Source organism: Haemaphysalis longicornis, unplaced genomic scaffold, assembly GCF_048455015.1.
Source record: "Haemaphysalis longicornis isolate Haplotype H1 unplaced genomic scaffold, Haemaphysalis longicornis Haplotype H1 scaffold_3, whole genome shotgun sequence".
Lineage (NCBI taxonomy): Eukaryota > Metazoa > Arthropoda > Arachnida > Ixodida > Ixodidae > Haemaphysalis > Haemaphysalis longicornis.
The window spans coordinates 77715039-77740340 of NW_027526335.1; the positions used below are offsets into that span (position 1 = coordinate 77715039).

The 25302-nt window shown below is 49.2% G+C and overlaps 1 protein-coding gene across 4 annotated transcripts in view; it reads right to left on the reverse strand.

Moving 5' to 3' along the window:
• Nucleotides 1–13638, reverse strand: part of LOC144174682 (inverted formin-2-like) — a 95193-nt gene extending 81555 nt beyond the window's left edge. Inside the window, exon 1 of one of the 4 annotated variants that reach the window (XM_077703484.1) lies at nucleotides 12653–13638. In XM_077703484.1, coding sequence (XP_077559610.1) covers nucleotides 12653–13016 — 364 coding nt within the window. In that variant the 5' untranslated portion in view covers nucleotides 13017–13638. The remainder of the gene's footprint in view (nucleotides 1–12652) is intronic. The other 3 variants (XM_077703485.1, XM_077703486.1, XM_077703482.1) reach the window with 3 other exon arrangements.
• Between the last annotated feature and the right edge of the window lie 11664 nt (nucleotides 13639–25302).

Sequence of the window (25302 nt, forward strand, 5' to 3'; positions counted from 1 at the left end):
TTCGTTTATCTCTGCGGAGCTACGCCAACCTTATCAATCGTCTCGAGTTTGCCACGGATTATTTTTCGCTGCTGTGCGGAGTTCGCTCATTTCGCTTTAGCAGAGTTAACAGCGCTTTCGCGCGAACCTAAATCTGGGTTGTATTCATTATGGGCGGCATTAACAGCTACAACGATGCCAACATCAAACAACAAGCGCGTGATGGAGGACGCTGTAATCACCCGAACAAAAATGACAAATTCGATAGTAATTGTGTTGCATATTGCAAAAGTTTCGCAATACGCAAGGGCTTTCGCTCACCACTTTGTCCTATTTCTCTGTTTTGTGCCAAAATAAAGGTACAGTAATGAATGCAGAGGATCAAATTTGCCACCATTAGGCGTTTCTACGGGCGTGGTATATACTGTTATTGGCTGTCCTCATAGCACAAATTTCACATTTGCTACGAAAACGCAATGGATTACTTTGTGTGAATGCTGGGCCGCACTACCGCTATTGGGAAGAGGCTGTGGGAAAGGGCGACTAAGCGCGCTCCGGGAAGAGGAACCAAGCCACGAAAGGTAGACTGCTGCTGCGCGCGTGCAATACAGCCACCTGGAGGGGTGAAGGTATGCTGACGGCGGTAAACAAGAGGCTTCTGGCGATGGCTAGTGAACGGAACGAGCCTCAGGGCGTTCTAGGGCTGGTCAAGGTGACGGGCGTGGCGGCATATAGTTCAACAGCAGATCAACAGGAGGTCCAACTGTGCTTTCACTTTCCCATTCTTAGAATTTTCTGAGCAGTCCAAGAATTCTTTTTGCTCTGTTATTAAGCATAATGTACTAACTCGCCCAATCGTCCGTCCAAGACTGGCGTTAGATACACGCCTGCCTTGGCGGTAATGTGGATTTTCCTTTTGTATCTGAATTGATGCGTGATGCCTGTATGCAATTTTTAGCTGTCACATGAATTGACTGATTTCGCACAGAAGAACGTCTTCGTGACCCGTCCACTAATTGGACGAAGATGCGAACGTGCTGGACAGAATTGTTGCGTATTTATACAAACATAAATGAAGAAGAAATTGAATATATTTATTTGCGAATGCAGCTGACTTCGCGCTTTTTTTTTTTTTATGAGTAACGACATTTCTGAGTTGCACAGTGGTAACGCTTTATATCGCAGATAATACAAGCTTTCACCTATCTACAGTCTTTGTCAAAATTTTGTGGGCCACGGAGACCGTGGCCGGAGCAGGCGGGCGGCCAAACAGGGGCGCTGCGCTTTCCGCTGCCGGCTGGTTACGCGGCTAAAGAGAGTGAGGAGTTTTATCGTGTGGCTGGTGCGATAAGTGCAGCGGGGCCGGTTTCTCAGAGTTGAGCACTTCGCTTCAGCGCAGGCATTTTGCGCAGCATTTGTCGTGCCGGACACTATAAAATCAAGAGGAAAAGTTTCCCTCGCTCTCTTTAGCCGCGCAACCAGCCGACAACGGCAAGCGCAGCGCCCCTGCTCGGCCGCGCGCCTGCTCCGGCCACGGTCGCCGTGGCCCACAAAATTTTGACAAAGACTGTACGAAACTGTAGACGTGTGTTGTGTCACAAGCGCAAGGCTTTCGACCGATCACAAGGTTGTGAACTCGAAAAGCAGCTGCAATCTTGATAACGGTGAAATGCAAAAAGAATCCCGCGCACCGGCGTTTACAGCACGCGTCAACCAAAAAATCGCGCACCCTTTCCGTCGACGACGGTAGGACGCGAAGCTCTTTCTCTTGAGGTATATTCCTTGGTTGTTGTCTGACTTTGGACTGTCTCGAAGGCTGGTTTAGACTTCGACTCGGTAAGCCTCGACTGTGACCCGCACGCAGTTTGGACTTTTGATCGCAGCGGTGTTGACTTTGACCATTCGCCCTCTGATTTCGCTCGAAGAAAGCTTCGCGTTCAGCCATCGTTGTTGTCGTTAGACGGAGCTAGAGGGGCGCGATTTTCCGTCTAATTTTGCACGTCCACGCACCCGCCTCCAAATCCAAACTGCTTCGACCATGTCGGAATGGCGCAGTCGGTTAGACGTCGACTTCGTAACGCGAGGGACCCACGTTTATAATTCCGACCACGGGAACCATTTTCTTTCACTTCGCCAACAATCATCATCATCATCATCGCCGGATAAAGTTGGCTTTCCTGCAGTGCGTTTTCGACGCAACATGCGCCATCAGTGAGACATAGCGAGCTCTGCTTTAAAAACGCCGGCTGGTACAATGTAATCCGGACCTCGGGAAGGGCGTCCCTGACAGCCATGTTATCGTTTTGGCACGCCCAGCTTAGATTTCAAATGTGCTTTGAAGAGACACGAAGGCACGTTAAAATATAAAATTCGTCTGGACTTCCCGGAGACAATGGCTCGCTGACAATGAAGCTAACCGGTAAAAATGGGGGCTTGTCTAGCCACAACGTATTCTTAAGTTCTTGACCTGTTCATTCTTTAAACGAATCCTCCCGACCTGACAGGCGTCCGTCAAGCTCCGGATCCATTGAACTGTGCTTCCGTGAAGCGTTCTGAGGCGACGCACGAAAACCGCTTCTCAAAGCGTGCCACTGTATACACCGACCATGTTAAATAAGCTATCTCCCAGCGCTTGCTTGGAGGCCCGATACAGCGCGCAGCATGTTCTTTCACTCGAAATAGGCTTATTGTTAAGAATAAACATGGGAATATGTTTTATCCGCATATACCCTCCCTCAATATCATCATCACCAACTTATGCCCATTCAGGGGTCAGCATCGCCCCCTTAGCAGGCGTCCAAACCGGGCCATTATTCGTCTAATCGCCAACGTGCGAATATGGAGATCTGGGAATCGAGTATCGAACCACGTATTCGCCTCTTCCTATTTAAAAACAAGACAGTGTTAAAAAAATAGTGAGGTAGTGAGAAGAGCGCCAACGCCGACCCAGTTATCTCAGCCTTCCATGCCGGCTTCGTCTCTCGTGGCTGCAGCAGCGCAGTTCCACTTGGTCTGTCGGAGTTTGCTGAGCGCCGCTTAACATAAATAAGTGTCGCCATTAAGTGTGACACACTATTCAGTCTCGCCATAGAAGGCGTCGTCCTGCGTTTGCTGGCACGGTGGTTCCCACTTTTCAGTTTACGAGGCCATTCCTAATGAACACCAAAGCGCCAGCTGTTCCGGAACAGCAAGGGAGACTTACGACTAGCAAGCGTGGAGCTGAATGACTGAAAGTGCCCAAAATGAGCGCCAAACGTCTTTTAGGTTTGTGTTGAAACAACGAGCCCCCTCGTATTGAGGATATTTCCGAGCGTTTGTAGGTATTGTTATATGATAAACTAATTATTTCTTATGCATGTTTCCTGCTTGCAATGATGAAAATGTTATTCAAGCCTGGTGTTCCTGATTCAAACGCGTCGGACGAGCAAAAATTCCCAAACGTCACAATAAACGCTTGACATGCTTTTGTTCCAGGCGGAGAATTAGAACTATAGAAATATAGACCTGCTATTGGCAATGCCCCGTCCGCGCGCATTGCCGGATAATCGTATTTTTCGCACAGATAACGTAGTGAGGTACACACGTTTATGCTCAGTAAGTACCACACTGCACACGAACCGGTTAAAAACTTCGCTGCAAACGCAACACAAATGCTAGGCGGATAAAACATCGGTTCCGACTCAAGTCAAAGTAGTGCATTGAAGTGCATATAAGGCAATTGTATGCCAGAGACGGAAACATTACAGACGGGTCCCAAAGTTGATGACTCTACCGGGACCCTCGGTAAGTTAATCCAAATTACCAGCGCTTGTAGTTCTCAATGCGGACATAAACGCTTAATCCTTGGCCTTATACTCGAACATTCTGAGAAACTCGCGATAGCAAAACGACAAAAAAGGAGAGAAAAATTGTTCGGTTAGTATTCACTATCTCGAATATTGCCCCAGAAGCACCGATAAATCAAAATCTCATTTCGAAATCCAGGATCATCGGTCAGCGCCTGCCGTATGGATTTGATCGATGTTCTGACTGCGAAAGCCAATCCTTTGCTTCTTTCGGGGGGCCGTCACGGGGACGTTAAGAGCGGGATGACAGAAAGTAGCGTACCCACGGCGCTGCTTATACGTAGTCCAGGCTTCATTCGCCTTAACGGCGGCAACAACAGCTACAGGCTCTGTTGATCTATGCCAAACCACAAGTTTCATTATCACGAACACGCAGAACGCAACAAGCTCCTCGCATTAATACAGTCAACTCTACAATTCGAAGTCGCTTAATTGACGTTTTGGGTTAACTGGAAGTAATTTATCCGGTCCTGGCAATTTTACACGCAATTCAACAGAAGAAATCGCTCGACAACTAGAAGCTAAAACGCAATACATATCGATTGATAGGAAGTTATTTAGAATTGAAAACATTAAAGTCACCATCACAGCTCGATAAAATTCAAAATTTTTAGCGCCAAAACGCATTTTAAATGCAGAGCATTTCTTTAACTCACGATGTCACCCGGCGTTGTCGGCGTGCCTCGGCGTTTGCAACAGCCGTTCCAGGTGCGCCCTCTCCCCCACTCCTCTCCCGCATCACGCTACCCTCCTCGCTCTCAACAACAGGTCCGCACCCCTCCCCCTACACTATATAAACAAATAATACTTACCGGCGCCTGGTTTCGATCCCACGACCCTGCGGGCGGAACGCAAGGTACATGGTGCTCTACCCACTGCGCCACAAAGCCGACACAGAATGGAAGGCTACGAACGCGCCTTATATCCTTGACTCATTCAAACTACGTCAAGAAGCTGCTGATACAACACTTTCACTACCTGTGGGCAGAACGCGAGGTACATGGTGCTCTTCCCACTGCGCCACAAAGCCGACACAGAATGGAAGGCTACGAACGCGCCTTATATCCTTGACTCATTCAAACTACGTCAAGAAGCTGCTGATACAACGCATTCACTACCACCAACTCCCCAAACACTAAACGTTAACGCAATACACCCACCCCCTATGCGACGCATTTACTCGAGTCCCCCTCGCGGGGAGATGGGCCCTTTCTTTTTTGCTCTGTCGGCGCCATCGCAGCCGATGCAGCGCGTAGTCGTAAAGCGGAAGGTCAGTTGACACTCGCGAAAGCGTACGCATCTATCTCTTTCGGATCTACAACAAGCTTCTTCATTGCGCCCAGCGCCGTGCGAGCAGTTTGCGCGGTGGGAGTCTCAGGCTTCGAATTCAGCGATAAGTCAGAACTCTGTATCAGGGCAAACCGCGTCGTACGCTCTAAACTGCCAACGAAAGTAGAAATTTTGAACAAAATCAAGAAGGGAGACGTGTTGCGGACTAATGGCAACGCTGTTATTGCGCTTTCTGTTAACTTGGAAGTTCGGTTAATTCAAAGTTTTTTTTTTTTTTTTTTTGTGGTTCACTTGGATCCTGTAGTAACTTTTAGTTTACACAACTCTGTAGAAATGAACGCGTCACACTTGCGACTGCGCAGCACCGGTCATACGAGACGATGTTTTGCACTGAAGTTTCACCTGTCTATTTTACTTTGAAAATAAGATAATTTCAAAGCCCGCGCCCCGTATCTTCGCTTTTGCGGCGATTAAAAGTTCAAGGGACGCGGGCCATGCCGACGCTGCAGCCATAGAGAAAGAAATGCTGCAGCGGCGGCGGCTCCGTTGGCGGCGGATAGAATTCCCAGCCATCTGTTGGCCGCCGCTTTCCGCCCCGGCACCCCGCGTCGCAAGCACACGCCATTGACACGCATTCAAAGCAGCACACTTGCGACCCAACTTTCCCCAGAAGGGCGGGCGCCACGCTGTGTGTGTACACCGTGCACGCACGGTTCTCACCCCCAACGCGGCGTAAGAGCTTTGGCCTGTAGGCGTCTATAAGCAGCTATTAATGAACCACATCATTATGTCTACCCATCAGAACGCTTCACGATTTTGCGTGTCATCCACTTTTTTTAATGGATGACACACAAAATCGTGAAGCGTTCCACAATTTTGGGAAACAGCCCCGCCGGTAGCGTAGTGGTTATCGCACCAGACCGGTATTCTGGAGGTCGTAGGTTCGGATCCCACCCGGCGGGCATTTTTTCACCACTTTCTTTTCGACTAAAAAAATTCTTCATCTCTTTCTATAACCCACCACAACCTCCCCTTTGCTTTCCGAGGTTTTCTTGACTGCCAACCCTAATTTTATGTCATATATATATATATATATATATATATATATATATATATCGAGAGACGACGGTTGGCGTGGCCGTTTATTCCGAAACTCGGGCCAAGGAAGAAGACCAAGCGGTGATGATTATTTACAGGTGATGATGATGCCGAGCCCATCGGGGCTAGCACTGATGATAGTGCGTTATTACGAAGAAGCGCCGGTAACATAACCCAAAGTACTGGGAGCGTAGTCACTGGGTCTCACATAATTTCCCCTCACAATATATATATATATATATATATATATATATATATATATATATATATAGGTTGGGAAATGAGGTGCTCGATAAGGAAATAAAGAAAGATAGGTCGGCAGTCTACAACGCCAAAGGAGGCATAGGGGTGTTGTTAGGCTTTTTTAATTTTTTTACTACGGTTGATGACGTTAACATTTTTTTTAAATATACGAAAGAAAGAAAGAAAGAAAGAAAGAAAGAAAGAAAGAAAGAAAGAAAGAAAGAAAGAAAGAAAGAAAAACACGCGCCCAGAGTGGGGACCGAACCCACGCCTTTCGCTAAGATCTCGAATGCCTTACCAATTCGGCTAGCTGGGCGACTGTGTTCTCCTTCACTTTCTGGGGTATGTATATTTACCAGAACTGTATCTGACGCTTGAGGGTGAGGACATAATGCGAAGCTTAACGCACTTCGAAGCTTAACGCCCGTGCACGAACTGCATTACCCTGTTACGTGCTTCAGCGGTGCTCAAGTCGCGTGTAACATGATATCTCTATCCAGCATAAAGCCCATCAGAGACTTTTATATATATATATATATATATATATATATATATATATATATATATATATATATATATATATATATATGGGTGTGTGTGTGTGTGCGGGCGCGCGCGCTCGCGTGTGCGTGTGTGCGCGCGTGTGTTTGCGTACGTGTGTGTGCGTGTGTTTGCGTACGTGCGTGCGTGCGCGTGTGCGTATGCGTGCGCGTAAGGGAAGAAGACAGAAATAAGGACAGAATAAATGACCTACCACATTTCCCCTTTGCTTTCTTGACCGGCTACCGTTATTTCTCTCTCTCCACAGAGAGAGAGAGAGAGAGAGAGAGAGAGAGAGAGAGAGAGAGAGAGAGAGAGAGAGAGAGAGAGAGAGAGAGAGAGAGAGAGAGAGAGAGAGAGAGAGAGAGAGAGAGAGAGAGAGAGAGAGAGAGAAATAAGGGTAGCCGGTCAAGAAAGCAAAGGGGAAATGTCGTAGGTCATTTATTCTGTCCTTATTTCTGTCTTCTTCCCTTATTTCCCATTCTGATTCGATATACGGTAAACTCCCGTTAAGACGACCTCGGTTAGGACGGACAACATGTACTCTCTTGTAACGCCCACAATGCAAAAAAAAACCTCTGCTTTTAAGACGAAGTTCTGATAATAATAACAAACTTTCATGGTCCCTTTGAGTTCTTCGTAATGGAAGTCTACTCCACACACACACACGCACACGCGTAGAACCCCGGTGATACGTTCCCGGTTCATACGATTTCCTGGTTACTAAGCTCTCAAACGTTTCGTCCCGGAGAGTACATTTATCCCTCGCTTTTGTTTTTTAAACATATCAACCAGGATCTGCTTGCCTTTGTATATATGGTCTGCTTGTATTCGCAGTCTACGGGGCTAGGACACCAGCTTACAAAGTGTGTCTGAAACAAGCTTGAAGCATTTGTTTTATGTCTTCGCAGCTGCCAACGTTGTAAACGAAACAAAAACTCATGCTATTTGCTGCTTATTTCCGTTTATGGCACTTTGATTGGTACGCATCAACATTATCCATAGTTGGAGTGCATATTATCAATTCCAGCACTGCTTATTTTTGTAATTGAAAAAAAATTACTTCCCAGAGTAAATCGATGTTTTTGCCCAAAATTACTTGAGCTAAACGGTTTAAACTGGCCTTGAATTCTGTTTAGCATTTTTGCAATGATGAGGAAAGTGTTTTGAGAGCACATATCGGCGATTTCAGCCCAACCTTTACGTCTGATTAAGACATAATGCGAAGCTTAATGCACTTCAAAGCTTAACGCCCACGTGCACGAACTGCATTACCCTGTTATGGGCTTCAGCGGTGCTCAAGTCGTGTGTAACATGATACCTCTATCCAGTAAAAGCCCAGCAGAGACGTGATTGATTTATTGCAAGGCTTAACGCGCCGACGCAACGCAGGCGATATGAGGCGCGCCGTAGTGGAGGGCTCCGGATTAATTTTGACCACCTGGGGATCTTTAACGTGCGCCGAAATCTCGCATGCACGGGCGCTTTTGCTTTTCACCTCCATCAGAAAAGCGGCCGCCGTGGCCGTCCAGCAGAGACTTCAGGTGTCTACAGTAATTTCTGCCAGCAGTTTGTATAGGCTCGCAAGGTAGCGGTCCTCCTATAGCTATCGGTCGCATTAAGATGCGCGCGTGAATAAATGGGATCCATTATAACATGATACCAGGGGCCCTATTCTCGACTTCGTGAATTATCCGTGAATTCATGAATTCGCCGGAAGCTTTGATTGGCTGTCATTCTTGTCGCGCGCTTCCAGCAGACAAAGTGGCTGTGTGTGCTTTCGTGCATTTTGAGGTTTCGTGACGTTTACTGGCCACAGTTCTAAAGTTTGCCTTTTTTCCCTCGCTACTGAAGCTGCATAAATCTAGGCCGGCTTTTAAAAACTAGGCGAAACGCAACGAACATGACAACTCAGGCCTGTTTTCTGCTGTTTAACAACACTATGAGTTGTGATTGGCTTCGTGGTTGGCTGAGACGACGTGACGTAATATAAACAGTTGGTGGTGACGTATACATCACACACTGACAACTTGATCCTGCGTAAAAGTCACACTATCTTACATAGCTCGCAAATATCGGATGCCATCTCCGTGAAATAGGGCAAACAGTTTCACCGACTGCTCTCGTAAACAGGCTTCAACAAAGCGTCAGTTGGTCTGTCGATATAGGCTGAAAGCGGTGACGCTCGACTTTTTTAAACGCAAAGTATGCAACCGCCGGTGTTGAAAGTCTTTCCTTCTCCGTAAAATTTCGCCGGCAATCACCGTCAAAACTGTATAGCGATGTATTTCAAGCATGCGCGAAAAAGTGCGCCAAGATTTTTCATTGCGCTGTCAAACGGCTGCAACATAAATTTGCGATGGCACGACATGTTTACATAACGCGCCTGTAAGATGCATCGGACATGAATGAGTTGAACATGACGAGGAATGGGCGCGAAAATAAGCGCGAAAGGGAGAAATACACCCACTGCTGTTAAGGGTAAATAAAGTGCCGACGCTACTCTTTTTCGATTGGTTGAAAATACGACATCCACGTTTGACGTAAGCTCAGGGCGCGGACCTGACAAACCGCAGCATGGCATTTGTATTCCACATTATCTCTCTCTCTCTCTCTCACGCCCCCCCCCCCCCCCTCTCCCCTCCTTCCGTAGCACGCACTCCCCCTGTCTGAAAGCAATTCAAATTTTGATTCCACGCCCCAAAGCTTGACATTGTCACTACGGCGTGCCGTATAGGAAGGTATACGGATTATGAATTATTTTGGGTCTCTGGGGTGCTTTAACGTGTATGCATAAATATCGTCGACATATGCGGTTTGGACTTCCCTTTCCCAATCTTAATCAAAGAAAGCTATTAGGTTTCCGACGCTGGCTCTCGTTTCAGCAAAGCATCCTTTCTAGTCACGTGAAACGTGTGAATACGAACTAAAGCAACAGTTCGCCTGTTATGCTCGAGTTAATTCACTGCATAACGACGTACGTGACATTTTCTTCCCTTCTTTTGTGAAGAATAGTGTAGGGTGATGTGCAGACGCACACAAAAAAATTAGCTGGACAGGTGACCCTCTTTCTATCCAGATCTGCTACCCCGATGCGCGCTTTCTGCGAGCACGTGAGGAGTGCTTCCGAATGGCGATGCATTATAAGAGACAGATCAGGGTAAATTAATTAAGGGGGGGGGGCGGGGTATTTGTTATGATTTGGTCGGAAACGGGCAGCAACCGCCCCCTCCCCCCTTCAGATCCGCCGTGCTGCTTCATTGCAAGGACGATACTGGCAACGATTGTTGCATTAGTGCCCCCTTCCTTTCCCCCGAAGAAAATGCCACACTACCTAATTATCAACGAAAAATAACGTAAGTTTGTCACGTGACGGAGCTACAGCTCCGCAATAAACCGAGCTGTAACGCGGGAGGTTACGGAATCGTTTATACACTCTCCGATCACTCAACATTAGCTGTCACAAGCGACTTTAAAGTGGCTTGAAAAGTTCAAAGCCGATGTGGAAATATCACCGGCACATACATATACGTGGCATTCTTTCCTCCCCCGCCAGCTCTTCCCTTGCATGCGCACATAAGCGCGCGCGCAGACACAGGCACCGAGCGGATGGCGTTTCAGGTTATCAGGTTACGGTTATGCGTGTTACAAATGCGTGTTCGGTTTGCACGCACATGACGAGCCACTGCATAGCTGTAGAAATGAGGGCGTAGCCTGTGTTAGCGAGCGAAATAAAAAAAATAAAGAAATAGGCGCTCCACTCAGAGCCAGAACCCACGGCCCGGTCAGCATCTCCCACCTCCTGCTGTTCGACCATGCTACCAAGACGTCCTCCACCCCTTCGGCTACCCTGCCTCAACCCCAACTTTGACTAACCGAGGAGGAAGCATTCATCTGGCGTCGCTTACAAACCCGTACAACAACGCACTCAGCCTCCACTACATCTCTCCTACCCCACACCCCTTCAACAGTCACTTCTGGCCCTCTCCTAATATCCCCTATCTCGTGAATATGCATGTGGCAGCGCTTGCCAACACACCACATCACTCGACCTCATGCCCAAAAGGGCCTACTGACCAGCTCCCACCACGCTGATCAGATCTCTGTCTCTGGTCACCCGGGCCAGAACCGCAGCCAAAGACAGAGAATAAATCTGCACTGAGGCCACCCCGCCCTACCGAGTAACGGCTCAACTCCCACCACTTGCTGAAAAAAAAGGGGGTATACGCTCTCTCCATCTCGCTCGTTTTCTCCGATGACTGTCGATGTGATGCTATTAGCATTCTTCCGGTTGAGTGACGACAGATTTATGAAGACAGACTCCCCCCCACTTGTTCCCTTTCGGCCTTACTGCTTCAGTCTGTTTACTCGGCCAAACGCACGCGAAAAATAATACTTCCCGTATCTCGCAAATTTTTTATAGTTACGCTTCTGTGTGGTTGAAGCAGCCCTGAAGCTCGGCTCTGAAGTTGATACGCCGAGACAACCGATAATTTACTCGTACCGAGTTTGTTACGTAATGCTTTCATTACACCCGCGTACGCACCAACGTCGAGCAACACCATCGAGAGAACATAGCCACGTTTGCTAGAGGCGAACTCTTGCGCTGCAGCGTTGCGCAGCTCCTTTGCCGACATCGTGTCCGTTGACACGAGAGGCACGTGCCCCCGTGGCTCAAAGTGTCTTAATCCGCAACGCGCGCGGACGCAGGGGCAGAAGCGGCGGTGGCCGTCGAAGGCGCACAAGCAGCAGCTCCTCCGCCATCTGCCGCAGCTGCATGGCTGCAGCCTCGGAGTTGTAAACGCCGCGTCTCCGAAGGAGAGACCCTCGGCCTGCCTGCAGCCACCAGCTGCGGCTCGCCGTAAATCGCCCGCCTGAGCAGAGCGAGGGAAAATGCGCCCGCCGAGCTGTCAACCCATGCAGGGCATGCAGGCGCAGCCCTCGAGCTCGATTGATGCTGCGCCGCGGCCTTGCCCTGGCAGCCGCGTGTGGAACTGACCTCGGTTGCCGAACACGGCTCGTGCAGCGGCTTCACATTACACTGACATGTGCGATGCTATGTCGTGCATTTTACAGTGCGATTGATAGATGATACACGGACAGAGTTCGGACTCTGAGCGGCTGTCACGTACAAGGACGCGCTAATTTGACAGACAAGCGGACTGCGTGCGCTCTACAGAGATCCGCATCTGTCCCACATTTTTTTCCCCTGATGTTGACGACACTTGTAAAATCAGTCACTGGAGTTGCTTTAGGTGACGTAACGGGAGCCATGGCCCAGTTTATGAATTAGTCTGCTTACCTCGCATGCAGATATGCCGGCTGCCAGAGCGGCAGCGAAGAGCAGAGGATGACAAGACTATAGTTTACGAGCTCCTGCGCTGGTTTCTAATCAATACTGGTGTCCTCGTATGCTTCACAATATAAAGGAGCTACCTGTTGTTACGATGTCAAGGTTGCAACAGCGTTCGCCAGCCTGCTTGTTGCACTGTAACGTGGAAACAGAGCATATCCCTTGGTTTCACTTTTGCTGGCAGCGTTCCTATCACAGGGCGCAACCAGTTAGGCAAGTACTAGAAGGTGTCAAGTGCGAGCGTGGCAAGGCAACCCACATTTTTAGAACACAAGCGTATCGTCCACAGCGGCGTACGACTCACCTTCAGCCAGCTTTCGCGTGTACCGCGGCTGCCCCACGATGTGGTCCAGTCCGGTGCGTCCGTTCATCAGGGCGCGCAGGCACTCGACGCAGTGCAGTTGCAGCACGGCGTCCTGGAAGGACGTCTGCGCGCTGTACGTGTCCAGCGCGCGGAACAGCGCCTCCAGCCCGTCCAGCTCCAGGAAGCGGTTCATCCAGGACGATGATGCGTGCGCCAGCTCGCGCTTGACGATGGTCAGTCGCGTGAGGTCCGTGTTGCCCGCGAGCAACTTGACGCACTGCTCGGGGTCCCATGGCCGGTCGCTGTCGCTGGAACCACGACGCGGCGAAGAGCGCGTGGCCGCCTTCCGCCATCGGAGAGACATCTCCGCGACGCGCACCACAGCACCGACACTTCTTCGAAGCGCACGCTCTTGTCGCGGCGACTACGAGCGGCGATGTAGCACCGCGTCAGATCCCGCTGGCCGGCGACTCTCCCGCGAGCCGCACCGTGGCGCGCGAGCAGGCAGTCCGTGGCTGTTGCAGCTACTATAAGTCAGTGAGAGGTGGGCGGGTCCGCGGCGATAACAAGTCTGCTGTGCTGCCGAGAGGCGCACAGCTGCGGCCTGCTAGCACGTGGCTCCGACGCGCGAGAGTTCGGTTCACGCCGCGACCCACGCCTTTGTCGTGAGACTTCGTTCGGCGGAGATATTATTGTTCGAGGATATAGTATACCTGCGGCGGGCGCGGAACGTGCCTTCGTTGGCCGGCCATCTCTAGCTGCACGCAAACATCGTTGTACGCCCGGCGTCGTAAAGTTGTGGCCCCTTTTGTCGCCGCTGCGTCGATGGGAGTCGCAAATTCCGCCAGAGATGGAGAGGGGGTCTCCCGTAGACGACGCGCAAACACTGTAACCTTGCAAGCGGAGCACTTTTACCGTTTGCGAGAATACCTGTCTTGGGAGGGGAGCCGACGGCGGGGAAACCGGTTCTTCGAGACCGCAGCTTTGCGCAGGCCTCCACGGAGCGAACGCGTGGCTCTTTCCACATTTGGAGTGTTTGCGTGCCGATAACATTCTGGCAAGTACGGTTGGACATACGCGCGAACAGGGTGTGAACTGACACGGACGATCTAAAGGAAATCACTCGGGTCGTTCGGATGACTAAGCCGCGTTCCTTGCGAAATGCATGCATACTTCAGCTCAGGTATTGGCATGCAGTAGCGGCGGTGTATTCACACTCTCGACAGTCGATTTTCTTCCCATGTCGGGTTCGCATCCTCTCACAGTGAAAGACCTCGTCTTTATCAAGTCTCGACTTGGTTTGTGGTGGATAAGGTCACGCACTGAAATTGCGCCCCGCTTTATCTAGGTGCACCCTCAAAGTTCGCTTGAATAAACCCTCCGCTTGAATCGAAAGAAAAACACTTCAAAACGGAACATTCAACGCCCCCTAACCTACACCTTGGCCATGAGGCACGCGTAGATAAAGCCTACGGGCTAAACTAGATTACCTGGTGTTTTTTTTTTTTTTTTTTCCAACCTGCACCGATACCTCGTATGACGGACTCTAACTTTTTGCGCTTCGCCTTTATCAGCACTGCGGCCTACGCAGCCTGGTATCAAAATTCTCAGTCGACTAAGGAAAGCAAACAAAAAAAAAACACTTCTGTCCGGCTACTGAAGCGTGCAAAGTAGCTTTTTGCAGCCTTTTATACGCAAACAAGCGCCGCAAGGTTACCGAAGAGAATCTGTTGGCACCGGCACGTTTACGGAAACGGACATGGCTACTTTCTTTTTATAATAAAATGCACAAAAGAAAAGACAATAAGGAAAGTGAATAGCTCGTGTATCCTCGCTATACTTACTATCTGCGGCATATAAAAGCGCGTGCTGTCGGCGCTGGCTATAATGCCGCCAAGTATAAACCAAACGGGCCTGGCAGTGCCCAAAGTTTATCGATGAGGAGAACTTGGCCTAGCATGACATTGCCGGCAATTGGTCACCTGCAACCGCAGTCTTCATGAGCACTGGTTGATAAAACAGCAAAATTTTACAAAAAATCTAGTTAGAAGAAGAACGTCAGTAGAACGTTTCTTGCTCTTTTAATATCAGTGCGGAGGCTAAGTGAATTCCAGGTCGAGCCAGTCCACATAGAGACCCGAGTTTTTTACAAATATTGTTTGTAATACCGAGCAGGGCTAAATTACCATCAAATTACAGCGCAATTGCCCGAGTCATGTCAAACCACCTGGTGCAGCATTCGAAGGGCGCTCTTCACTTAACCCGCGTGTTGCTGTAGACCTCAAGACAGCCAAGGTATCGGTGGAGAGACGACCTTGAAAACGTGGCTTTTAGCAATCGCGGTAGTTAAAGCCGCTTCACGGCAGGCTACTCCGCGGCGCGACCGCCCACGAGCGGAAACGGGAAAAAAAGCGACAGCGGTGATCGTTCCAGCCGGGTCTTTCAACATTGTTTACCCGCAGGCTGCTCCTGCGAGTGGTTTCGTGTTCGCGGGAGGATGTTTCGTCTGCTCAGTTCTCTTTCTTTCAGATCTAACGGCGGCTTTCGGGAACCGTTGAAATCTCCCGCAATCAGGGAGACTGCTAAAAGCTTTTCTACTGCTTTGCATAGGCTGAAGTGGTCAAGCCAGGTAACGCCAGAGTCGGCCCTCACCTACATACCTGGAGCCCCGGAGAAGGGGGCGTGTCCGGCTAATAAAGTCTCCCCTCTCTCTCTCTCTCTCTCTCTCTCTCTCTCTCTCTCTCTCTCTCTCTCTCTCTCTCTCTCTCTCTCTCTCTCTCTCTCTCTCTCTCTGGGGAGTATTTAGCCCCGCTAGGGAATGCTGGCTGTTATCCGGAGAGAGAGAGAGAGAGAGAGAGAGAGAGAGAGAGAGAGAGAGAGAGAGAGAGAGAGAGAGAGAGAGAGAGAGAGAGAGAGAGAGAGAGAGAGAGAGAAGCTCTTTATTAGAAAACAATGTTTAGCCGGCGTACAAAATCGCCTTCATGCTACTCTATTAGGGCAGGGGGGAAAGGAAGAAAGGCCCAAGAGAGAGGAGGGCAGAAAAGAGATGCAAGTTGAGAGAGGGACCAACAAAATGAGGTAAAAAAGGCAAGTGCAGAAGTCTCACAGTGAAGAGATTTAAAGTTTTTGAATTAAGCCAGTGTCGCCGAGGTACGAAAACAGAAATTTTGGGGTAAGGTGTTGCTGAGAAGAAGGAGGCGAGGGCCCTAAAAAAAAACAGCCGACGGCTAGAATGCTACCTTGAGGGACGCCGGCTATCATCTGTCACTGAATATTGTTGATATTGTATTGCGTGTGACGAGCAAGATATGAGGCAAACAATGAGCGGAGGGCAGTACGAAAGCCAATTTTTCGAATTTCGTCGTGAAGCTGTTATGATTAAAGCTATAGAAAGCACGCGTAAACTCGATTCCCTAAGAAATTTTCAATTTCCGAAACATTGTATACTGTATTACATTGGATTAAACGAAACCCAATTGCCCACCGCAAATTCAATTGTGTGTTTCAATGCATTGTATCAATGCATGAATGGATAAAACCAAATCAAACGGCAGGTGTTGCTGTTAGGAGATTCGTATCAATTACTTTTTCTGTTCCTGCAGAGGGTATTGCCTAAAGTGACAGGCCTATAATCACACGGTGAATCTATGTCGCCCATGTTAAACATAACCTCTACCTTAAGTTAATATTGCTGGTATGGTCACAACAGTTACATTTTTATAGTATACGTGATAAAAAGGTTGCAGGGGAGCTCTACGTTGATGTCACAAAATGTGAGACGCGATTCGCCGTCGAGGGATAGTGTCGGAACGGAGCTGGTGCATCTAGCCTTCAGTTGTGTCACTTTCTTGGACCCTGGGACAACAACAATGACTCATATTTAGGGACGAAGATTCTTCTGCGTTTTCTGCGAGATTCAGGACTAGACAAAACTTTGTAATAATTTTTCCATTGTGCGCATGGCTACGTCTGTACGCGTTTGCGTCGTTGTGTACGCTTTGATTCCTTTTCCTTGTTAGGCGCTCTGCGTTCCTGGGCTCCATTCGCTCAATTTTTCTTGTCTTTTGCTTAACTTTATTTCGAGTTTTTTTCTTGCACTACATTGCGTGCCATTTTTATTCAAATTTTGTTTTCTCTCTATTGCTGCTTTCCCGATTTCTCACATTCACTTCACTGCATTGTAATCATCCCCATCTGGCGTAGCAAGCACTGCCGCTAGCAGAGCTGACCTCTCCAGCCCACATTAAAGAGCTCTCTCTCTCTCTCTCTCTCTCTCTCTCTCTCTCGTAGGAGACCTGTTGGTGGAAAGTAAGAGAACCTCCGCCGCGCCACACGTGCTTTACTTCCACCGCGTGGAACTGACCTCCCCAGTGAGCTCACTCACTGGGAGGAGGTCTTGCTGCGGAGGCTTCGAGATGGGGTGGCGTTGTCCCCAGCAGTTACTCACGCTTGGCCTGCCCGATATCACGCCCCGTTTGCGGACACCTGCCCCTTCTGTGTGACTCCTGCGCCAGAAGCTGACGTTAAACACCTGTTGGGGACTTGTTCGGGTCTCAGAAACGCCCGAATTCAACACATTCGAGGCACAGGGCTCCATCCTGGGAGACCCCTAGATCAAAAGCGTTGGATATGGGGACCCCAGTACCGGTCTCTTGGATTTTTGCTTGAAACCGGCGCAATGTTGTACCTTTAAAACTTCCTGTTATGCCGTAGGGCAAGCTCTCGCAATTAAAAAAAAATTTTCACCAGAGATGTTTCTCAAGTGCCGAAGGTTGTAAGTACAGACCGGAACTTTAGGCAACATTCCTATGTTCCCCTTGAATCCGTATCAAGCCTATTTAACATAGAAGGCTGGGCTCATGCTGTTGCTGCAACTGTCATAATAACTTTAAAGAATGACGTAATTTCACGTCTCAGCCAACCTAACTGCCTATATTAGCCTAGGGGAAGGGGAGCATTTTAAGCAATATTTTATTGTGCGTATATAAGTGCTTATTATGACTATATGGGCTTTTTAGCGCCTATTTTGACTATGTGGGCCTATATGAGCTTTTAGCGCCCAAAAATGCCTTTTTTGTTATATATGCCTTTTTTGGTTGTTCGGGTCTATGTTCTGCAAAGACTGTTCTCACTTCAGAAGCCCGCAACTGGATGCTTGTCGCACACCGTTTGCGAAAAAAGTTCGTGAGCCGTGCCAAACACGCCGAGAAACGCAAACCGCGCTCGCGCCGCCGCCACCTCGACCTCACCACATCAGCCGAGCGGCCCTTAAGCAGCGACACCGCAGCCAACTACACCGACGCCGACCCTTGTCCACACGAGGTGTTTTGTTCCATGTCCTCCTGACGCGCTGTGTCCACGGACCAACGACCTAAACTTTTGCCGAAGTTCCCTATCCATTGCTAACATAATAAAAAGCAAACAAAGAAGAAAATGAACGCGACACAGCAGCGCTTGTCGCTGGAGAGAGCGAGAGAGAGAGAATAAACTTTATTTCGAGGAATATCAGTGATGATGCATCTTGAAAGCGATGCTGGTGGTTAGATCGCGTTGATGGCTGTCAGCGTGAACTGATCAGCGACCTCGGAAGCCCTCGCGACCAACCGCGCCTGTAGGCCCGGGTACGAGCTGCGCAGCGCGACCTCCCGCCGTTTTTCGGAGGGTATTTCGGGAAAGAGGTTATTTGGGCAAGCCCAGATGATGTGAGATAGTGGCATGACCGCAACGTAAGGGGACGGCCGAAGTAGGGTATAGAGTTGGGCAGATGTGGGTCAAGGCAGCAGGATTTGGAAATGTGCCTGTCTGAAGTCACCACGTGTGGGCCTTATAATTGTCAAAAGTTTTGCGCGCTGGAGGATAGATAAGCGAGAGAGACGGTTGTGCATAGTGAGACCAGGCGATCCCGCGAAGACCTCCTCCTCAAACGACACCTCCTCTGGGAAAACCACGCGCAAATCTGACACACCAAACCTTTAACGTGACGCCACGAGCACGTGCAGTGTCAGCCGCCGTGTCGATGATGTGATACTGATTCTTGGAATGTATTTTTTTTTCAGTTCCAGAAGCTTATGGCGAACAATTTGCCAGTTATTGTTTACATTTCTGAGCGCAGAGGAAGTGAAGAACTGCGCGGATAATGATAACATGCTGGTTTCTCTCATGCCGAAGTTTGCGCGGCTGTAATCAAAAATTGTTTTCTTTTTATTCTCGGTTTTGTAGCTTTGTAATGATACATCACAGTTAACTACGTTGTGATCGCTGATGCTATCTAAAACATGTACGAGCATATTGCTTCGTTCCGTCAGCATAAGGTATAAAATTGTGTCGACCCGTGTAGGCAGGGTGACCATTTGACTGGACCTAAACGAAGATAACACACCAAGAAATTTTTGACATCCATGCTGCCATGTGGTCTGCCTGACCGCTAATAAATTCCTAGGTAATTGAAGTCCCCAGCGAAAATTACTGGGTATTTTGGGTACTTTGTGTGCAACACAGTGATTTATGTATATGCTCAATAAATTCGGAGGGAAGAATCTGGCGGATGGTAGCAGACCCCGACAGCACAACCCACAGAGGCAGATATCGGAGTAGCACCCATAGGATCTCTATACATGAAATTGTGTCGACTAAAAGGGCTTGCAAATTCTTTTTAACGGCTATAATGACACCCCCACCGCGAGATACTGTTCTATCTTTCCTGAAAAAGGGCCCATCTCCCCGCGAGGGGGACTCGAGTAAATTCGTCGCATAGGGGGTGGGTTTATTGCGTTAACGTTTAGTGTTTGGGGAGTTGGTGGTAGTGAATGCGTTGTATCAGCAGCTTCTTGACGTAGTTTGAATGAGTCAAGGATATAAGGCGCGTTCGTAGCCTTTCATTCTGTGTCGGCTTTGTGGCGCAGTGGGTAGAGCACCATGTACCTTGCGTTCCGCCCGGAGGGTCGTGGGATCGAAACCAGGCGCCGGTAAGTATTATTTTTTTTATATAGTGTAGGGGGAGGGGTGCGGACCTGTTGTTGAGAGCGAGGAGGGTAGCGTGATGCGGGAGAGAAGGAGTGGGGGAGAGGGCGCGCCTGCGCGCTGAGCTGTTGCGGACGCACGGCGGACGCTACATGTGAGTTAAAGAAATGCTCTGCATTTAATATAGACAAATGGTTAACCATTATAACTCGCAATTCATAATACAGGAGGAAAGCCACGTTTTAGTTCCAAGCACAATATTCGCCGAACGTGATTCAGTGAGCGAACGAAGAAGGTCCTGTCTATTAAATAAGCTACGAAAATTTGCTAGGAGTATTGACATCTTTGAAGACAAACAATTTTTCAGTCACTGTTCTTTAGCAGCCGTGGCGCTTGGCTCCTCTTGAAATGCTTCACTCTGTCCTATAGCAGGGGTTCCGCGCCTAGGCAGGGTCACGACAATATCAGTAACGGGGTTGAGACGGTGAAATCGACCATTCAAGCGAAGCTTATCAAAAAGCAACTTGTATTTTCTTCCAGGTTTCGTCCTTGTGTGGCAAAGCACTTGAGCTGTTTTCTGATTAATTGCATTCTTGGCGAGAATTCTTGCCCAATCTATACACGTGGCGACTTTACATCTTTCAGCTTCCATAAATTCTTTAAGATATTATGTTTGTCTTTAAAGTTGAGAAATTTGACAACTATTGGGCGGGCAGTTCCCGCTTTCCATTCACCTATTCTGTGTGCCCGCTCGATCTCTCCAACCTGTATGTCCAAGTTTTCGTTAACGAAGCAGGTAATCGTTACTTCAGTCTCTGCCCACTTTCCCGGTCTGCTCTCAGGAAGACCCTTAAAAATAAAGTTATTCCGCCACATACGGTTGTTATATCGTCAACAACAAGGCTCGATCACTGAGTTTGCTTTGATTCGATATTCCTAAGCTGATTGCATGATTCTTTTAGCATGAATCTGACATTACTAACGTCTCCACGGAGGTTGCTGACATAATGAGAATGCTTGTTGAGTTCAGACAGCCGTCTCTTAATGTCCGTCACATTAAGCTTGAGGTCATTCATTTTGCCAGGTACGTCCATCTGGAACTTATTGTTCGGCGCAACCAGTTCTTTAACAAGTGCAAACACTTGATCTAATTTCTCTGGCCCGGGGATTGTTCCCGCACTACCACCGCAGAGAAGCGAGTGAGAAAGACGAGACAGGACTAGTGATAACCATGCCCCAGTACACAGATATCGAGTAAGAGCCTCGGCTTGAAGCCACACCGGACAATCATTACGGGCAGAGCAACCGCGGCGAAGAAAACCACCTATTCGAATACGGTATGTGCACAGATCAGCACCTAAGGCAAAGCACTTATTTCGTATTTGCAGCCAAGACAGATTGAGAATCCTTCACAATGTACAACCCTCATCGACAAAGTGGGAAATTTCTGCCCCGCAAGTATAACGATAAGGTCCAATCGGTCATTGAAAGTGCTTATATCGGTCATTATATCGGTCATTGAAAGGAGGGAATTCTACTATGAACACGATGGATTCCGACGGAACCTTTCCGTAGTGACCGAGTAAGCAAGCTCCGAAGTGCCGGATGATCCGCCACCAGCGTTGTCCTCCCACAGCACGCACTGAGTTCCACCGCTTATTTCCAGCCGTTGGCGCCGACGATGATGCTGCAGGCCCAGTGATGCGGATTTCCAGCGCCTTCTTCTATTCTTATGCAGCCTGCGTACACCAACTCTTCTTGCCTAACCGCGCACTGAATGCCAGACCAATGCGATTTCCGGGATGATGAAGTACGCACTCGCCCGTAGACATCTCACGACGGGAACAAGCCACCTTCGAGAACACTATGCCCAGCGTTCGTGGCGTGATCTTTCGCGTACTATTCTTCTCGCCAGTTCCTATGCGTTCGCGCCTGAAGTGGGGAGCACTGACGCCGAGTTAGCGCCACAGACGCCGAGTTCGCGAAGCCGGTTGTCGTGGGTTCCAGTGCGTGCTAACGCGGTCCGCTTTGGGAGAGGTGTGAAAGGCTGCGGACAGAACGATCAGGGCCTGCCAGTCATGGAGAGCTTTCAGCGGCAAGTTAAGTAATAAATGGTAGGTGCGACAGCCGACGAAGGGAGAGGGGCCGCCAGCTCCGCTGCTTCTCCAGCCTTGCACCACTGGTGCAAGCTGCGCCAATTTGTTTAAATAGAGTTTATTTTTCTCACAAAAAGCACTCGTACAAAAAAGAACAAGAGTGCACCTGATAACTGCTGAATAATTACTGAAACGCAAAAATGAGGGACACTTATAAAAATTCTTCAACACGGAACTGTCGGGCGAAGAAGAGCGTAAGTATAATACGGCCGCGGCAAATTTGGGAGGGTGGGGGCAGGGGGGGGGATGAAGGGGGGTTCTGACACCAAAACACCCCCCCCCCCGGTCCCTGGCTGCACCCTTCAAAACAGGAATCGTATAACAGACAGACAGACAGACAGACAGACAGACAGACAAAAATTTTGCGTTTGGACAGCCCAAGAAAGAATATCGTCTTTAAAATTGGCAACGCCCTGACGTCGGCACAAAAAGCACACGCGGGAGCATGAAGAACTGTTGCACTCCCAGTCGTGTCCAGCAAGCAAGAATGCCAGCTTGGTGGACGCCGATTATTTATCCATGGGATAAAGTTTGTTCGCACTTCGGTACTTCATCTCAACTTTTGAAGGAACATCTCTCCCGCTCCTCATCATTCCCCGTCTTCCACCTCACAAATACCCCCCTCCCCCGGCCCGTCGTCATGGTTTACCTTGGGTACATCATCGCCACTACCCAGTAAAAAAAAAAAGAAGAAGAAAAAACAGTGACATTCCACTTTGCAAAGGCGGATGACCAGTGGAGCTGGTTGCGAGTTATTGGTTGGCCACAAACTCGCGCTCAAACCCCGCTGTCTCGTCACGGAAGCATTCAGCGGGATTGTACCGACGCCGACACCTTGCGTTTTCCGCTTAGCGGTATCGAAAAACCCGACGAGCATCGCGATTATTCGTGGCGTCCGCGGCCCTATCGTCGTCGGCGGCCTCCTTACGTCGCGTTCGCGCTCGCTGCCCCCCATTTTAAATGCAGAGCATTTCTTTAACTCACGATGTCACCCGACGTTGGCGTGCCTCGGCGTCCGCAACAGCCGTTCCAGGCGCGCCCTCTCCCCCACTCCTCCTCTCCCGCATCACGCTACCCTCCTCGCTCTCAGCATCATGGTCCGCACCCCTCCCCCTACACTATATAAAAAAATAATACTTACCGGCGCCTGGCTTCGATCCCACGACCCTGCGGGCGGAACGCAAGGTACATGGTGCTCTATTCACTGAGCCACAAAGCCGACACAGAATGGAAGGCTACGAACGCGCCTTATATCCTTGACTCATTCAAACTACGTCAAGAAGCTGCTGATACAACGCATTCACTACCACCAACTCCCCAAACACTAAACGTTAACGCAATACACCCACCCCCTATGCGACGCATTTACTCGAGTCCCCCTCGCGGGGAGATGGCCCCTTTCTTTTTTTATGAGTAGGCTTCACTGTGCAACACTCCACGCGGGAAAGCCAGCTTACAAAGACCAAGATTACACCGATCTCTTTTAAGTCGGCTTCAATTATCAGCACAAATGCATTGCTAGGAAGACATTCTTCATGGGGGGGGCTATACACTCCCTGTTACAGTTAAACCTGGATGTAACGAACCTCTATGTAACGAAATCCTGTATTTACAAAGTTTTTTTTTAAATTCCCCATTGCCAGCTCCATTGAAACCCATGTGTTTGCGACCTCTATGTAACGAAGACGTTGCGGCGGTTGACCTTGATGTAACGAATTCGCCCCGCTGATGAATCATCGTTTTTTGCACTTTTCCTGAAAAATCGGCTGGAGAAATTCACTAATTTAGCGATCTTCGCACGCACCTTAAAGTTCCGCGCGTTTCCACGTGCGGGCGCGGTGTCGGTTAGGTGCTGAACCTGCCTGTCGGTGTGTAGTCGCGCGTCTCCACTGCTATCTGCGGTATCGGGTCGGGGGGGATGAGTTCTGCTGCCAGAGTTCTGCTGACAAGTTTTGTCTTTCGAAGATAAGCTCGCAATTTTAAGCGCCGTCTCCGCCGGCGAAAAAGAAGAACGTCACCGCCCGGTACAGTCTCCCAGCTGGCACGTTGTCACCAATTTTGTAGTAGTAGTAGTAGTAAGTATTGTTGAATAAGGCGGACTTAGCCTTGCATAGCTGCCGGCAATTGCTCCGCCTAATCGTCCCCAATACCATATCAAATCTCTCAAAGTCATAACACATCACTTAGTCCTAAAATAACAGACCCGCTATGTCACCACACCTCACTTAGTCCTGTGGACTGCAAGAATCCGAGTAGGAGATGAGACACATCTCTTCGCACAATCCAGTGGTCCCTAGGAAAAATAATGTCCTCCGATGTAGCATGGGGCACTCCTAACTTCTGGAGATCACGAATAAAGTTCGTCCGCTCAGGGTTGGTTTTGGAGCAGTTCATAATGAAGTGATCAATGTCACCAGTCACACTGCACGAGGGGCACAAAGGGGATGAAACAATGTTGATTTTATGTAGCCAAGCTGGTGTACGGGCTGAGTCTGTTCTTACGCGGTGGAGCAGACAGGCTTCGGCTCTCAATTTTGAGTGCGGAAAGGAGCATCGAGTTCGCGAAAAGGCGCCCCTGTCAGGATGAGTTCGGTCCTTGAAACGCGTTACTGCACAGAATAGTCTCAGAAGGCAAAATTATGACTAAGTTACGCTTGTGAATACGGGGGTAAGGGACCTCGCTTCTTTGGCGCGCTGTGTAGTAAGGTCGTGCGAAAGCAGCAGGCGCCAATCCCGCAGTTTTTTTAACTGTGAAATAAATCCTTGAAGGCTGAGTTCGCCTTCGTCGATGTCTAGCAGTTTGTTTTCGTTTCTGCGTCATTCCCGCGAGCCGTAACTCGAATTCTGCACGTAACGAAAACCTACATGCAACGAAAAATTGCGAACTTTTGTCAACTTCATTATTTTCATGTTTAACTGCATATCAAATTATGAAGCGCCAGGGACGAGCAGGTGGCCATAAGAAGAGGGCAGGCCAAAGTGAGAAAGAGGGAGCGGCTTGTTTTCTCGTCCTACGGACGCCAGAAGAAGAAAAAAAAAGCGGGGGAGTTTGGCGGCGTCACAGTGTGTCAGGAGCTTCCGGATTGCTTCGTCTCCCCAGCTATTTAATAGCACGCCCCACCGCTTAAACAAGTTCTCTGATAAGGCAACGTCAAATCAAGCAGAGCAGGCATGGCGCACCGCGCCTTACCCCTACTCCATCGCCTCTCGCATGCGGGGACGCAGACGGCACGACGTCTGCCTTGCCTGCCTGTTTATATACGACTGTTTTCTTTCGGCGGGCTAAGGAAGCCGAAAGCAACGGCACACACACACACACACACAAAAAAAACTGCGTGAAAGAGCGATCCAATGCTGTTCACACAGCAGAGCCTGCGAGAGGAAAGTAATGAGGTCCGCTTGTCTGGCGCGTTGCCGTTATAAACAAGCAAGCAAAGGAGAACAAGTGCATACGTGGCCTGCGGGTCTCACAACTCGGCTTCGCGCCTGTGAAGACATCCCCCGGCAGACTAAAAACTTCTCGTTTAATTACTT